The 17,968-nt window shown below is 44.1% G+C and overlaps 1 protein-coding gene across 1 annotated transcript in view; it reads right to left on the bottom strand.

The window, feature by feature from the left end:
* Positions 1-795: 795 nt before the first annotated feature.
* The window catches only part of NEURL1 (neuralized E3 ubiquitin protein ligase 1), a 138,898-nt gene continuing 121,725 nt past the window's right edge, over positions 796-17,968 (bottom strand). The window contains exons 4-6 of the mRNA XM_058810793.1: positions 15,199-15,879; positions 2,015-2,161; positions 796-1,210 (exon numbers count right to left, since the gene is read on the bottom strand). Of these exons, the coding sequence (XP_058666776.1) occupies positions 969-1,210; positions 2,015-2,161; positions 15,199-15,879 (1,070 nt within the window). The 3' untranslated portion in view covers positions 796-968. The remainder of the gene's footprint in view (positions 1,211-2,014; positions 2,162-15,198; positions 15,880-17,968) is intronic.

Raw genomic sequence — 17,968 nt, 5'->3', positions numbered from 1 at the left:
AGTTACCAGTAAAGGTAACCCACAGATGTGTGGGTTTATACATTCTTCCCCCGTGAGGCTGGGGTTTTTCCTCACAAGTGCTGTCTGGATGGCAGGGGGGAGAAAGGTGAGGGAGTTATGTCTCCCTCTCTCACAGGCCCAGGGGAGAAGAGATGCTGCTGAATGCCTCGTGCTGCGTGGAGACCACACGCAAGATGGTGGTGGTGGGGTTTGGGAGCTGCTCCTCATGTGACAGGGTGGTGACAGGAGGTGGCTGATGCTGCTGGGAAGGAGCAGAGCTGTTGCCAGTGTTTGTTGCCAAAACCACCATGAAAGCCTCTGTCAGAGAATGGCAATGGAGGAGGAGTTGGGAACAGCCCTCAAGGGGCTGCCAGGAGTCTGCAGATATGGGGTGGGTGTTGCTTCACAACTCTTGAGTTCTTTTCTGCACTGGCCCCAACCTCCCTGCTCTGAGTGTGCTTTGCTCCTCCCTCGCTGGGTCAATGCTTGCCTTGCTCAATCCTTTCCAAGGAGCCTCCTCTGGTCAGGCTGGCTGTACACAGAAACACATTGCTCATCTCTTCTGCTAAGCTATCTCTGCATGTGGGGTGCCTCTGGAAGGAGATGTGTAGCACTGAACCTTTTACCACTTGCTGTCTATGTTAAAGAATCAAGACTCCACTCTGCTGTGCATGGTGTAGAAAGGGATGATTGCACTGGCTGGCATTTTTTGAGATAAAGTTTAAAATCCACAAGGGAGAGAAGTCCACTGCAACTTCCCTGACACTGGAGTTCAGCCGCAGGGCTTGCTTGGGGGGTAGAAGAGCAGCATCTAAGCTTGTCTCATCTGTTGTCCATGGAAGAGGAGGTCAGGTTGGTGGTGGTTGATGAGTTTTGAATCTCCCGGGTGATGAATAAAGACCAAGGCCTGTGTTGTCTCACAGCCTCCTCCCCACGTGCCCAGTCCCCACCAGGCATCTGCTGCTGCTCTAAGTGCTGCGGTATGTTTTGATGATATCTTTGATGGCCCGTCTGCAAATGGGGCAGCAGGCATTGGCCATCTTCTTGAGCTTCAGCCCACATGAATAGCAGAGACACATGTGTCCACAGGAGTAAATGACTGTGTCTACCACATTCTCATAGCAGATGGTGCATTCATCTACCCAGGGCCCTGAGACGGACGGGGAGATGGGTGACTCAGGCAAGCTGCTTGGAGAGTTGGGACCTGTGCCTGCAACACAAAAAAAACCCATGGTCACTCCTCTTGCTGACATCCCAAGGTAATTTCTGCCTTGCAGCCACAGAGGGACGAACCATGCTCCAGCAGAAATGCATGCTCCAGGACCAGGGTTCCTTCCTGTGACCTGCTGTCCTACTCACTGAGTCCTGGTTCACATGCCAAGGCTCAAAGCAGCAGGAAGGCAACATCTACTCAGGTCTGCTGCCCATGAGGAGCAAGCCAAGAGACAGCTGTTCCCATGCAACAAGGATTTGGTAAGTTACATATCCCACCATCAATGCCTTGGGATTGTGCAGGTGTCTGGAGTTTTAGAAGTGCTGCAGAACAGCCTACACTTTTTTACTGCATGGGCATTTATCTAAATATCTGTACTTTATTGGCACTTCAGAAATAGCAATACTGTGTCTTACTGAAGGAGTGTGGAGGGAGAAAGGGGAGGTGTAGGCCGACCTTTAGCTCCAGTCCAAGCTAGTGTGAGACATGTCAGTGCCACACAGCTCTCCAGAAGGAGCTCTGCATCACAGGGCCATGCATGCGGCAGAAAATCCTTTGCTTCCCTTGGGACCTTTCACGATGAAAAGGGTAAGAGAAATATTGCTGTCTGGGCATCCAAGCAGCTTCCACATAAAACAGACTGAAAATAGCCCTTGCAGAGGCTCTCCCTTCCTCCCCAGGGGAGCTGACGGGATAATAATAATCTGTTGATTATTGTGGTTTTAGAGCCCTTCTGGGAGACGAGTGTGAGACTGTGAAGGGAGGCAAAGGGAAGGCAGCAGGGGATCCCACCATTCTTACCACTGATGGAGCTGCAGAGGGGGCCAGAGCCACACGTAGACAGCAAGGGGCCAGAGACACCACTGCAGAGGACGGTGGGGGAGTTGGGTGTGGATGAGGGGGAGCTCGGTGCTGACAGTCCCAGCCGCTCTGCTAAGGTGGTGGAACCTGCGGGTGAGAGAAAAAATCTGTGGTTACTTCTAAAAACTGAGGCTGACAAGGCACTGGGGGTACATGGCAGGGGTTGCAGCTCTCAGTGCTTGTCAGGATTGGTCTCATCAGCATGAAATCTAGGGAGGAGACAAAAGAATCCTCATATGCCTTCTTTTTAATGCTAGCAGCTGATCCTGAAGGGACATCAAACTCCCACGACCCCTGAAATTGGCTGGAGCTCCCTCAGCTACCATAACCCTTTGTTTCTGCCCTTAAATGTATCTCAAATCATTTAGTGCAGTTACTTCCTATGTGGTTTCATGCTCATATGTGCCACCAGTACTAGAGCCAGCCACAGGCTTGTAGCAGTAGAGGACACAGCCTGCGGAAGGGTGGGCTGGACTCCAACACAAGAATACATCCCTTTGTCAAAAAGTTGTGCAAAACTGCACTTTTAAGTAATTATTTATTTATTTATTTATTTATTTATTGTTACTGAATAATAAATAAATACATTCAATAAATTCATGCAAAGGCACTCAAGGACTTTTCAGAAACAAATAGGAGGGCCTCGCAATCAGGAAACCTTAGCTATGCTCACTGTTCTGCCTCTTTCTTGTGTGGCTTTTGTCAGAGGTAGGGATAAGTCTCCAAAATGCATTTAGATCTAGGATGAACAAGGACACCTCTCCATCATTCAGGAATGTTTTCTTCACTTGCATGTCTGGATGCAGCTCAAGAGTGCAAAGCTTCTTCAAGTCTGTTGTAGATATCCCCAGCTCCATTACTTCCTGCTCCCACTGCCCACCATCAGTATTAATGCGCTCTCTGCTAGAAAAGCCACCTCTGTCCCACAGCCTGTCTGGCACCCTCCTTCCATCTCAGTCTCCTTCTTCTGCTGTTGTAACAACACATCTCTTGAAGCGCCTTCCAGAAGGGAAAAAAAAAACTCTACCCTCTGCAAAGATTTTGCAGGGGACTTTCATTGCTGCCAATGCAGCCTGGTTTTTGCTAAGCAAGTGGTGAGACAGCAGCACACACGTGGCTTGAACTAAGGGATGGTTTCCTGATGGTAAGAACCAGCTTGCCTAAGGTTTTAAAGTTTCTATTTCCCCAGCTGAGAAGACAACCAGGATAACTCGAAATGAGAACTAAAATGTTCAGACTTCTTCATGTTACCATATAAGGAGCCAGAGGCACAGAGAGTTTGGGTCCACAGTGTCCTCAATGAGTTGGAGGCTATTCTCCAGAGAAAAAGCAGCAGTGGGAGGTCAGGAAAACCCCATGTGCCAGAAAGGTCCTTCAGTTCCTCTTTGCAGGGAGGCTACTGACCAAACCTGAGAGACAGGGACTGTTAGTGCCAGCTGTGGATTGTGAAAAACAGCAAACATACAGATTCTCCTGCTCTTTTTAGCAGAACAAGACTGAGCAGTGAAAGTGCAACACAGGAACTGGGAAGGGGTCATGTTTGAGTCAAAATCTGTTTTGAGGACTGTGTATGAGAGAAGAAGCAATTAGCCTAAGCCATCAGTCCCTCAGTTTCACCCCTCTCCAAAAAAAAAAAAGGATCATTTTTCTTCCAGGCACAAGCTGAAGTTTAGACTCTATAAAGGGCTCTGGAGTTCTCACACTTGAGATACTGTAAAGAGCTACCTCCTTCATAACACAGATGGGAGCTGAGGCTGGAGTTCAGCTCAGTAAATAAGCAAAGAGAATGATGCATCCTCTAATGACAGCTACTAGCAAGAGCCCTTCCCCTCCAGTCTGACAGACGACCAAAGCAGAAAACTTGCCCTGTGGTAACACACACTGAGCACAGGCCCAGCAGGACACAGGGTTCAGCTCGTTCACTGCACACACAAATATGAACACTAAGCAGCTGAACAAGTTTTTCAAGCCTTTCCTCTCCTCCCTACAGCCTGGAGGCATTTTTTTCCACTCAGCTGACACAGAGCACATTGCATTTCTAACACCAACCTGGTCATTTCATTAAAGGCAAAATAAAGGCTGTTAGGAGTGTTTCTCTTCCTGGACTAATGGGAGAATTTGGAGGTGCCCCAAGTATCACAGCGTATGAGCTGATGAAGCATGCTGGCAGCAGGGCAAATGGCCTTTCCACAGTGAAGGAAGAGCTCAGCAGTGAAGGAACCATGGTTTTCTCTGGTTGTAGCTGGTCTGAGTCCCAAAATGGCCTTACCCAAGGGCCAGCAGACACCTTGCCAATTCTTCCTTCTAATACAAGGCGCAGCTCTTGACTTTTCTCCAGCGTCAGTATAGAGCTTTGTTTAAAACCATCTGAGTTCCCTACCAGACAAGACACATTTCTCCCTTGGTGACAGAATAATCAACATAAGACATGTTACTCATGCTTTAATATATTGCTGGATGGTGTGCAGATATCATGACAAGGAGCATGGAATGAGATCATGAGCAGAGCGGAATGAGTGTGGCCAGCCTGGCTTAACTAAAACCAGATACATGAGCTCAAGGCCAAACATGCTCATTGTGTGCACAGAGCTCCCACCAAGAGCCAGCTTTCAAACCATGACTTAAAAAACTAAATAATTTCAAGTAAATCAACTTAAACATTCTTTCTCTCTCTAAAGCCCTAAGATCAATTGTCTCTGCTGCTAACTTGTCTCATGCATGATCTCAAACACACTGGAATCACTCTTAAATAGATTTTGAATAAATTCCATTCGCTGTTTTATCTTTACAAAGTTCAATTATTGTCAAAGACCAATGCAGATTGATGCTTTGACTACACTTCTGTCACTGCTGTGGGAGAGGTGCAAATAAATGGACTTCTCTGTCCACTGCCAAAGGAGAGTATTATATTTTCAGAAGAGCTTTACCATGGAATGTACAGACAACATCATGCCTGGATAGGCTGCCAGTATGCTAAAGGTTTGTCATTCAAAATAGTCTGGAAATAGGATCAGAAATAAATGGTATGGTGTTCAACATGATCAAATGCAAAATGCAGCACTTCAGAGATAGTTACCTAAACACAGGACAGGGAATTAGTCCATTCTATCTGAAATACAGACATCCTACAGAAAAAAGGCCTGGAAATTGCTGGAGGTCACCAAGATGATCATAAACCAAGAATACCATCCTGTTACAAAAAGGTTGAGCCAATCCAGGGTCATGTGAGGCTGATTAAGGAGGCTGGAGACACTGTGGTATCTTTGTCCCTGGAAATACTCAAAACTCAACTGGACAAAGTCTTGTGCTACCTTGGAAGTTAGCCATGCTTTGAGCAGGAAGTTAGATTAGGCAATTCCATGGGGTCCCTTCTGACCTAAAATATTGTATGATTTTTTAAATTTTTATATGGCAAAATTTTTCACAGCCTGATGAATGAAGTAAAGAAACAATCTGTTCTTCATGAATGTTCTGGGTAAGACAAGAAATCATGGGTTCGGTCTCCTAAGGTGCTAAGGTTAGACATTATGTAGATAGTGAAGCCTGTAAAGCAATCAGACTTCCCAGAGAGACCATGGCATCTCCATCATTAGAGCTCTTTCAGGACAGGAAGGTTAAGTAAGTAGTCTCTTGGGATCCCATACAGCATTTACAATTTTTATGAGAGTAGCTATCTGAATCCATAATTACCCTTTTATAAAATGTCCTGTGACCAAAATACAGCAGCTGTGGCTATCAGAGATGCTTTTGATTCTCTGTATCTATTGTGGTGAACAGGGTGATTTCCCAGAACCCTGCAATCCACTCTCCAGGTTATCTCCTGAGGCTGTCCCAACTTCCAAGCATCTCTCCTCATGGCAGCTGTCTGGGGAGAGCTGTACTGCTGGAGGACTTATAATGGTAAGAAGATCAGATACAGTTAATGCTCCCTAAAAATTCAGTTTTCAATTAATTCTCCCTCTCAGTTATTTTATAAAAACATTATTTCTACATACATTTCTATAACAATAATGCAGAACTAGTTGTCTGCACTCCAGAATCATCCTTTTTCCCCTCTTTGAACCTACCTCACCTAAACTTTGTTTTTCCTGGCTTACAGGATGCAGTCAGTGAATGTCCACTACTCTACAAGTCAGAGTTCACATAGTTTGATGATCTGCAAAATTTTTATGGGCTTTCTCTACCCATAATCGTTTTGACACCTATTCCAGAAACTTAACTTAAACTTAACTTAAACATTGTTCCTAAAAGACAAATTACCAGACCTTCCTTCCACAGTTTCTAGGGAAGAATAAAGTCTTATGCAACATAGGAACTTGCCCATATGCTGAGTTTCATGTTGAGCAAATTGACAGCCCCTTCTCTTTTATAACACATTTGCTGCATGAATAGGACAGATAATAAAGATGAGGCAATTATCAATAGCAATCACAGATTTTCAATGTTGTTCCATCCATCCACAGGCCCCAGAGCTTCCAGCACACAGTGGAAAAGGTTAGTACAGCTCTTCAGGTCTGGCTGCAGCATGTTTAAGGGAGTCCAAGCCATCTCTGCACTTCTCATACATTTCAGCCTAGTGATTACTGGGTACCTGGCAGTCATAGGTATATTGTATGATGGCATCACTTAGATGCCTTTTGAAACCCTCAACATTATTTCCTTTTGTTAGGAGACAGATTGTTTAAGCATATCAGCTAAAATTCTTACCCTGTCTCAAAAACTGTTCAACACCCTTTCTCATATTTAACACTCTGAGTGTATCAGGGCCATTTATTTTGTTATCTAAACAGGATCCAGGTTCTTTCAAAAATCTGGCACAAATGTGTGTTCTGAGCTCATGTGAACATTTCTCTTAGTAGGTCTGTCCTGTAATACATGAGCTGCTCCAGAGTGAGGGGGCTGTGACGTTCCTGGCACTGGATATTGGACACCAGAGCATCCAGGTCCTCTTCAGATTTTCTGGCTTCCAGCCATGCTGCAGGAGAGCTATTCTGTCCCCCAGCCCCATCAGGTCTTGCCCAACAGGGCCCTCTGAATCCATTGTGCTAAAACAAAAGAACAAAGCATCTGTTGCTGCCTGGTTACGTGGTAGTTAAAGATCAACGATAATGTTGGGGAAGGATGTGAGCACATCCATCATTTCTGACTGCTGTAAAATACATGTATTTACACATCCATTGGTTGTGTTCCCATGGCGATGGGAACAATACTGCCCTGGCCAGAAACCAGAGCTTCCTTCCCCTTGGGCTCAATGGTTTTTGGCCAACCATGGGCTCTCAGAGCCCAGGCTCTGTGCTGCAGCTCATCTCTGCTCTCAGGTACATCAGTACCTGGTGACCCACGTCAGCTGCTGATCCATGGGCTTTTCTGCATTCAAGCATTTCCTGAAGGACTTAAAAACTGTTCTGAATAGAACAATAACACATTTTGTCCTTCACAGGCCCATAGAAACATAAAGGATTTTGCATTATGCTAAAGAAATGTCCGGAAATAGGTCAAAAAGCAGCCTGGCAGATTTTGCATGCAAAACCATAAGGTCTGTGTTTGCAGATGGGCGTCAGACAACCACTGTTTAAGGAAGTAAAATTAGATCCAAACCACATGGAGAACAACAGTTCAGACTTTCATGAGGAATAGAAAAGGAGTGTACTTTATGGCTTTACTGGAGCCTTGCTGTCTGCTGTGTCCAGAAGGGCAGCGGGGCACCAGCACATCCATTACCCTCCTGCAGCCACAGGCACACTCCAGCTAAGCAGGGGAAACAGGAAAGCTCCAAATGCCACAGAGGTTTTTGATTCAGCAGCTCTCACAGCCCAAACCCAGTGTGCTCCCTGGAAGCAAAGAGCACACAGCAGACTTACAGGGGATCTGTCTCAACCTGACAGGTGAAGTTCAGTGGTCACTCAGCACTTACATCCTGCAAAATCCTGAGGGCATGGAAACCATGCAATGAATGGCTGAACTGAAGTGAAAGAGTCATAGAGTTGGAGCTCCACCTCTCAACCTGAGAAATTCCAGAGCAACAAAGCACCCAGGCACATGCTTACATCAAGAAGAGGTGAAAAAGGAAGCCTGGATGAAGTCGCTGAAACCACAAAAAATGAGAGTTGTTGCTTTCATCTTGTTTAAGAGAAACAAATTAAGGGTATTTGGGAGACCACAGAAAAGATAGTTCTGTGAGCAAAAGGAAAATTGCTGCCTAACCCAGCACCTCCCAGCTCTGTGCTTTTCCAGGAGGGACAGGTATAAATAGGGTGGTAGATGCATACACAAATAACTTTTCTTGGCCAGCACTCTCTGGATTTCCATGGGCACTGCTGGATGCAAAGGGATCTGACAAAGAATCAAAGAAAGAGTTTAATCTGCTATGTGATTCTCACAGTAGCCAGAATAACTAACTCACACCAAGCTAGATCAAAGAATAGGCGGATTTTATCTGTCCTCACAGACAAGTTGGAAGGCAAAGAGGCTGGTATGGAATCCCATATCCTGTATATTTACTGTAGGAAGGCAAAGGTATTATGAGATAAGAGAAATCTACACCTCACTCACTATGAAAATCTCACTGCAGCCAGTAATTGTTTCTTATATTAATGATGATGATAGTTCCTACTTTTGTCAAGGATGATATGCAGAGGACAAGACATCTGGGAGCCCTGTGGCTGCTGCTGGACAAGACGTGTTTGCTTTCCCTAGCCTTTACCTGGATACCAGCTCACACCTCAGAGCACAGGCTGATGTCACTGACCACCTGTCCAAGTGCAGGTTAATTATGTGTCATGTGTGATGGGATCTGCAGTGTGTGGTACAAAGGTGCCATGAGCAGGTATTAACACTGACATTGCTGGCACTGACCACAGGGAAGTCAAGCATTTGACTGCATCCACCTCTCCAGTTTTCCAAGGCCCAAGTTATAACTTGTTCTCTCTCACACAGCAGCTTCTCTTTGTGCTAACTCCCCCTTGAAACAATGAATATAAAACAAGAGGTGAATGGAGAGCTCTGTGCAGTGCTAGAATCAAGCCAAGCAGTTAAGGATGCTGTTTTCTCTTTGCAGCTGTTTCAACTTACCATCAGTAATGTGTACTTCACTCAGAGGGAAAGCAAACCATACATGATAGGCGTATTTATGATGAGGCATCAATTAATACAAGTGGATTGCCTTCCAGGAGGCACAGAATATTAACTCTCCTCCTTCCCCCAGTCTCTCACACCATAAACTACCCTGTACCCTGCAGTGCACAGGAATTCCAGGCTGTTAAATGACACACATGTGGGCCCGTTAGATCCCAATCAGCTTAAATGAGGCAATTTTCAATAAAAATCAAAACATGGAAGATGGAACTCTGGAGCATATCTAATTGAAAGTCTGTTAAAGGAAGAGATTCATTATGTGCATTTCTATGCAACAATGTCTAGGCAGTTATCAGGCTTCTCTTATGCTGTGTTTAACTCAACAATTTCTATGTCACTGCAATGAACCAAAGAGGAGGATGATCAAAATTCCAAATGGATAATGTACTGACCCCCTCAGAGATCAGAGAGGAGGGGGTGTGATTTGCTACTGCCAAGAACTATCTTCCCTCAAGCAGGAGAGGCTTCTAAACTCAGAGCTGGAGGACCAAGATCCTGGATGCTTCTCACCTGTGTGAGATACTTTTCTACAAACTCACCTACAGCCTGTGCTGTGGGCAATGTGTGTAACAACTGCACATACCAAATAGCATTTAAATACTTTGTGTGCTCACTGCAGGAATTGTACATGCCAAGTAAGTACCTAAGTGCAACCAGAGAGGAGAAGCTTTTTGGAAGGGACGGAATCTCTGCCATTGGATGTCGGAGTCCTGTGACAGTCAAGGATCAACCACAGGATAAAAATCTCATTTACTGAGAACAAAGGCTTGGAAAGATGAGGTAAGATGCGATCATCTCCCAAGAAGTCCTACAGATTTTTAGGAGGATCAGGCCAGACAAGTGCCACAGCAGGGACAAGAGAGAATAGGAGAAAGTCTCCCATGGGGACACGCTGGAGACAGTAGTTGCAGGAACAGTATCACCAAGATTAAGTAAAGGATTCTGGGACATGGAGAAAAAATTTTGTTTAGAAGGGAGAGGGCAGTCTCCAATGGCCTGTGAATCATAAGTGGTCTGTGGTGAGCTGGTCACTCACCTGGGATAGAGCAAAAGTCAAGGAAAACCAAACAGGGCAGTGTTATGAACATCACAGAAGCAAAGTAATTCCTTCTGGTAAACCATTGCTCTCTGACACCTAAGCAAGGCACTACTCTGTTCATCCATGAAGTTTCAGGTCTTTTCAGTCAGCTCCAGGAAAAAGGCTGTTTTAACAAGGGCAGCACTACCAGGGCTGCTAAGTTTGACCACCAGTAAGAGTCATAATGGGCACGGCTCCGAGTAAGCCTGCCTGTGACTGGGACTGGCTGCAGCTGGCAGTCCTTCAGACTGGCACCAAGGCCACTCCAGATCAAATTTCACTGTTGATTTAAAGAGCCCTTTGCCAGCAAATTGTGTCCCACAGTACTCTGCTAAGCTAATTTCCAATTTGGTTTGTTGCCCACTGGTGTTGTCAGAAATCCCGAGGAACCAAGGACACAGAGCTGGTTTTTCTGCAAGTCCCATGTCAAATCTTTCTTACTCATCTCCTCAGTTTTGAGCACATTGTCCAATTTCAATAAAGTCTTAAAGAAGGATGCAAGCCTCAGCAACAACTGATATGTAAATATTTTTCAGTGGGCAGCCAAGAAGGAGCCCCAGCTCATGTCCGTGGTAAAGGAGGTGGGAAAGTGTCCCAGGTTCTGCATTTATCCAGCATGGATGTGAGTTCAGACTTGCCCACAACAAATGCTGCCTCTTGGGTTGTTTTTTTCATGCCTAGGACTGGCTCTTGGCCAGCATTAGGAGACATCCAGAAAGCTGCTATATTGTGCAGCTGTTCTGGTGGGGCTGGAGTTACTGAAGTGCATGGAAAGAAAGGACAGATAAGTTGGCAACCTGGCTTCATTAGTGTGACTGTTGATGGAACATGTTATTTCATTGCTCAAAAGAAAGCTTCAATATTATTGGAAAGGATGAAATTCGCAAGGGAAACCAAAACCACAAAATAAAAAAAGATATTAAGGAAGTTGTTTTACTTGCTAGCAATTCAACTCTGAGACAAAAGAAAATAAAAGAATATCCCCAACCATTTGGATCCTCAAACATTAAATATATAAACTTATTGCTGTGATAGCTTCTCCAGACATGAGTCATACATTCTGAAACCTTATGGGGTCAATCAATTTAACTTCATAAATGAATTACACCACCAAAACCTGACCAAAACCAGACCATTGTATCCAGACTGGCTCATTTCAAACTTTCAGAGCTGTCAATAAAACTGTGTGAGAGCTGAAATGCTTACCAGCAAAAGCTGAGAGCAGTAAATCAAATTTAATTGGCTGGTTTTGTTGACTATATAGGAATGATATCTGAAAAAACCAACCCAATCCTCAACTAATGAAATTCCTAAAGGACACACAAAGACTGTTTCATTTCTACATGTCTAATTATCTGGGTCTCTGCTTGGTTGTTTTTATGTGCATAATCCCCAGAACTACTAAATTAAGACCAGCACTTAACATATAAAATATTTAGAAGGGCTTCCCTGACAAAAAAGATCTATTGCCTTCCTCAATAGCTGGTTCCCATAGTTAATTAGCCTCATTTATGTTTAATTAAAATTTGTGTCCATTTCCCAGCAGCTTGATATTTTTTATGCTATTATCTGCCACATTAAAGTGCCCTTCTCTGTCATTTATCTTTGCTCTATGTGGTCAAGTTGCCTTTTAAACTTTTCTTTGAAACAAACTGACTTTCTTCTGCCTCCTCTACAGATGACTGTGGCCTCTCACTGCATTATAGTGAGACTTGAGTTTAATTTGTTTTACTTTTACTGGGATGGCATGAAGAATAATAGTGTTTCCGACCTCATCTTTATTTTCAGCTGTTTCATTTCTCTTACAGCAAATATATTGCCAGTATACAATGACAGATTGATAAGGGGAAACCAGAAGCCAGAATTCTTTACTATCCAGCTAACCCCACACTGCCCTCCTCTCCTACAGAGTCCTGTAAGATCACCAGCCTGGGTAGAGATGGTCTCCCCTGATATTAGGAAATAAATGTTGTATCTCCAGCATTGTGGAATAGCTGCAGTCAGCAAATGTCAGCTTCTATGGCAAAGTCACAGGCCAGCAGAGACCTGAGCTTGCTCCTGCTCTGCATCAGGACCTACTAAATAATGTCCAGTCATGAAATACAGTCTCCAGTGATCAATACCTGGAGTCATCTTGTTCTCCAAGTCAAAAACAAACCTTATCTAGGTGTAAGAGGGGCTGTCCATTCTCCAAACAAAACTGAAAAGCTGGAGAAGAAGCAAACCCAGAAACTTTAATTTAATTTTATAGTCAGCTGTAGTGCTGATGTTGCTTTAACACTATATAATGTGACTTTGGTTCATCTCATAATGGTGTGCCCCAGAAACAGAATGACATCTGCTATTTAGGATATATTTGGTACAATTATGCCTTTTGCAATATTTGTGTCTCATTTCTTTCAAGGATATGTAACTTCATTTTTTCTATTTAAACTAGAAAAAGATGACTATAAATGTCTTCTGCTGTGATATAAAGCCCAAATTACAAAAGACAGATCTCACAAAATTACTCTTGTTTGCATTCTGAAGATGGAGCATGTCATTAGAAAGATGAACACTTTACATTCTTCTTACATTTTCTAATATTATAATGACACATATTATGGCAAGCACCATAATCTGTTCCACTGCAGTGCAAACAGTGCACATCACCTCCCTAATAAAACTGCAATAGTTAGAGTTGGGAGTTCATTATTTTCTTTGCCTTCTGTCAGGATATTGCTGATCCATGTAATTACTGCAGTTGCAGAGATGCTGTTGGGACAGCATCAGTGCTTTTCTCTGGGCAGTTGTACTACACTCATGTTGTACTGATACTGGGACTGCACTGCTCCCTGCTCCCAGCATTGTTATACTGGAAATATAGCTATGAAAAGCTCTATTTGTGTTTTAATACCTGTTAAAAATCACAGACAAGCTCCAATTCCAGAGCATTTAACTTGGAGATAACAGCTTGCTGCCCAAGCTGATATGGATAAAGTTGTACACTCAGCAGGGTCCTACCCTTTCCTTGAGAGAGGCAAGGTCAGCAAGTCCAGATCTTTTCACTTACATCTCACTAAGGAACAATAGCCCATTTTCAGGTTCTTTTCCAGCGATCAAGGCTAGAAAAGTCTGTCATGGTCATAAACCCAAGAAGTGAAGGGTTTTCCAACTCTGCACATTTCATTTCATGCATACAAGTGTAGATTTATCTAAAACACACACTGGGGATGTTCTGGTTTGGGCTGAACTTGTGATAAGCAGGGAGGACATTTGCAGGGCATGCACAGCAGGAGGTTTACACAGGAGATCTGTGCTCATGTCCATGCTCTGTCAAACTCAGTATGAGGATGTGATTCTGTCCCTCTGGGAAGACACATCCTTGCTGCCCTGTTTCAGAGCTCATTGCAAACAGGCTCCTTGCTCTGTGCCAAACTGCCAGAATCAGTGATCTCATATGAAAGGAAGCACTGGTTGATGATTTAGTTTCACCAGCAGCTCAATGACCTAAGTATGTTTTCCTTCTAACATACACAGGAGCATTTAATCTCCTGCTTTACTGGGCTCTGTTTGACTTCACCTACCATTATCACAATGACATGCTGGTGGAGAGCAGAGCAAACCACGGATTATGCACAGTACCCACATCAAATGTAATCAGGCTGAATTAGCAGGGATTGAGTCTCGGGCTCCTGGAAATAAATTGCAGTATTACATTTGTCTTCTGTGAGCCTTTAACAGCCACAAAACACTCACAGCAGAGGCCTGTGGTCAACTTCAAACAAATTATACAAGGCATTTCATACTGTGATTAAGGTGAACTGGACCCTGCAGACAGATGTGTGTGTGTTCACAATTTATCTTCTAATACTGTCTATAAATCCTTAAAAAAGGAGGTGTTTGTTGGCTCTTGAGTTTGATGGAGAGGCAGGTTGTTGGAGGTTTTTTTGCTGTTAGGTATGAGGAGGATTTAAAGCAAAATGGAATATAAGTATACTTAAAATTATACAACAGTATAAACAGAAAGGAGCATTTTTTAGTCTTCATTTATAGGGGTACTGGGGATTACATCATGTTCTCAGAATCCATCTTTTACTGTCTGACACTGATAGAGCAGAACCATGATATGGTATCAATTAATGATTGAACACATCCTATACTTGGTCTAAAACACACACACGAGAAAGTAAATTTGATCCTGAGAAATGATATTTCAAAGCTTCCCCCTCCACTCCTTCCAACTGTGACTTGAAGCATTTCAATGAAGTATGTCAGCTAAAAGAGCTGAAAAAACAGCAAAAATACCAAGAGGCCAGCTCTTCAGAGGTCTCTCAACCTGTGTGAGCTACACTGCCTTAAAAAGGGCTGGAGGACAAGGAAACCTTTCTCCAGTTGAGATGGTCAGTGCCATGCTCAGTGAAGCACAGGGTTTCCTCTCTGCTTGCTGGCTTGCCTCTCACATACTAGCCTGGGAAAGCAAGGACACCCCTCTTTTGGGAGTCCATCATCCCAGATATCTAACACACAGAGAGGGGCATCAGATCTCTTTTCTCCTGCTGGCTACGCCTTACATTAGCTCGGCCCAAAGCACCTCTCCTCTGCCCTCCTTGCTTGTCTTAGGTCAGTGATGACTCATCTGTACTTTAATGGAGGTCCCTGAGGCTTAATTCATTATCTGAAAAGATCTTTGAGACCATCATGTGAAGGGTGTTACTGAAGTGCAAGGAGGTTGTCTTGTAACTCACACCCATATGCTATGTTTGTGCCTTTGCATTTCTTTTTCTTTTTATGAAAGACCTTCTTTGAAATACAAACCAAAATTTGTACCTCAACCTAGAGCAGGGAGGGAGCCATTTACTCCCTCTCCCATGATGTACCTCCCTCCTTGCTTTCTTGTGCACAAGGTTTGGAAAAAGGGGGCCCAACATACCCAGCAATCGAATTTGCATGATGGCGCCGTGTAAAACGAAGAACATCCAGAGGGGCTGGGAGCAGTCCGCGCACACCTGCATGCCAACGCCGGCACCGTTGTGGCTCAAGTGCAGCTCACCATCGGAATTCACCATAAATCCCAGGATGTCTCCGCTCTGCAGGGGCACCAGCACTCGGCAGATGGCCCAGAACTCCTTTCGGTCAACCAGGGATTCAGGGTTGTAGGGGAGATCGCTGGGGCGCAGGGTGCCGGGGTCGCAGGACGTCACCCCATAGGAGAGCGTCCCTGTGCGCACGGCATTGGACTTGTTGATTTTGACAAAAATGGTTTCGTTGATCCGAAGGGGTCTGCTGGTGAACACCAAAGTCCTCTCCTCGCGGGCATGCTCCAGGCGGGCCACGGTCTGGTCATCCAGGATTTTGACGTGGGGTCCCCGGAGGAGGTGGAAGCGGAGGTCGCTCTCCAGCTGGGACGGGAGCAGGTGGGAGTGCTGGGAGTTGAGGGAGTTCTGCGGGATGGGGCAGGTGGTGGCCGTCACATGGAAGGCGTCCTCCTGCAGGTTGAGGTCGCACAGGCTGACCGAGAGGCGCGTGTCCTCCGTGTCCCGCCGCAGTGAGGGCCGGCGGATGGCCGTGAAGGAGCGAGGCCGCAGGCAGTCGGGAGGGATGATTTCACTGTCTGTGGGAGAAAGGAAACAAAAAAGGGTCACTTTCCAAGAAAATAAAAATGTCCAGGAGCTTGAAAAAATATGGGTTTGCTCGATATGTTTAAAAGGGAGACTCCGAGACCTGCCGCCATTAATACATTTTCCCCTTTGAAATATGGGAGCAGAGTATCATAAAATGTATTTGCAATCAATTGCTGTTCTTGTACTTTCCCCACCAGCAACAACATTTCCAGCTTCTGAGCAGGCAGACTCAAAATCAATGGCAAGAATTGCCCAAGGGAGGCTCTCCTTGGACAGGGAAAGCAGAGGATAAATATCTGAAATACACCCTCAACATATCAATCAATATCTATGCAGGCTCTCTTTCATGCCCTCTTTATTGTCTACAGTAATTCTCACAGACTTACGAAATAAATATCTAGCTACAATTTTTTTTTATTTTAAAGAAATTGTTATGTTCAGCTCTATATTATTTATCACCATATGAAATTTAATGAATATTTCTGTCTATAGCTAATCATTAGTGTTCTGGTTCTCAGTGCAGAGCAGTACAGACATGCATTTTACAGTGCAGAATTTGAGAATATGCCAGGTTTTAGAAATACAATACAATAATTTATTATATCCAACCCAAATAATTAAAATTCAAATCCACAGATATATAACTAAGAAAAATGATGCTCAGACATTCAAATCCACCAGTGGAAACAAAATTGAACCTTATTTTCTTTGTTAGTATCACCTGCTGCTTCAAGAACTAATCAATTTATTTTTTTTTCTGAGGAACATACTCCCCTGTCTTTAATACTGAAATTACTTATATTTACTACATCCTTAGCTGTGCTGTTGTCTTAGAAATTTGAAAGAACAATATACTGAAAAAAACCACCTTCATTAAAAAATTATAAAGAAAGCTGAGATAATGCAAAAATTTATTTTTATGTCCAACTTTCTGTGAAAATTGAGTATGTGGAAACTCTTGGGATGGTGTAAGAAGCTGTGACCCAATTGGACTGAAGTCTGTTGTGGCTTTGAGCCCAGGTCCAAATAGCAGGAGGTGACACCACCCCACACAACACAAGCAACACACCAGACCCCAGCGTGGGACGTGCTGCAAACACAGCACAAGGTGGAACAAGGGGAAGAGGCAAAGTTGTCCCTAAAGCACATGCTAGGCCCTTGAAGTGGACACCTCTTCCACTCACATATCCTTGGGGTTTTCTTTATGACAATAAAGAGCAGGACACCAGGTTATCTGAGGATTTTCCCAGTGGGATGTACTGTCTCCCAGTACACCAGAGTAGTAGCTCTGTACTGGTATGCCAAGGAATAATGCCAGCTACTGAGTAACCAACATCTCCTGCAATATCTGTGGTCTGACTAACAGCCTTTCCTGTCCTCCTCTTCTGGGAGTCCTGACAAGAGCACACCCACACAAGGTTTGGCTTCAGTAGAGCTCTTTGCTTTGCTTAAACTGGATTATTCCAGGCTCCTCTTTAAATAAACTGCTATTACAAGGGAAGAAGAGTCCTAAAATAAAAATGGGCTTTGTTTCTCATATTTTATTTTTTTGCATACTGATATTTCAGCCTCTCAGAAGTTAATTGAAGAAAAGGAGGAATAAATAAGATCAGAAATTACCCCAAGTAATCTAGAAGTGGGTCACATTAATGGGCTAGCATTTGCATTCCAAGTGCTCCTGCTGGATAGCACTGGACTTATTTTATCCTCCTATAGCTGGAAACCTACATAGGAGAACAAATTAATACTGGCAGCTGATGACAATCCTTTTGTGTAGGTGAATGGATAGAGACCTTTCTGAATAGGAACAGAAGGTCCTCTCTATTTTATTCCCTGTAACCATACATGTGCAGCCTGGCTGACAACTGTGATGTGTGGGTAGCTTGCAGCCAGGGTTTTGAAACAGCTTGTTTTCCACCAGGATGCTTGCATTTCCCTTTGGCTGCTGGACAGAATATCTCTTTCCATCTGAAAAGAGGTTAAGAGAGATGGAGTTCTGCAGACAAGACACATGGCAGTGATAGCAAACCAGGGTTACATATCCAACTGTTTTACTTAAATCCCTCAGTAGCTCAGATG

The sequence above is a fragment of the Ammospiza caudacuta genome, chromosome 9 (genome assembly GCF_027887145.1).
Source record: "Ammospiza caudacuta isolate bAmmCau1 chromosome 9, bAmmCau1.pri, whole genome shotgun sequence".
Lineage (NCBI taxonomy): Eukaryota > Metazoa > Chordata > Aves > Passeriformes > Passerellidae > Ammospiza > Ammospiza caudacuta.
The sequence above is the reverse complement of the archived record's forward strand: the minus strand, read 5'-3'. Positions and strand labels throughout refer to the sequence as shown.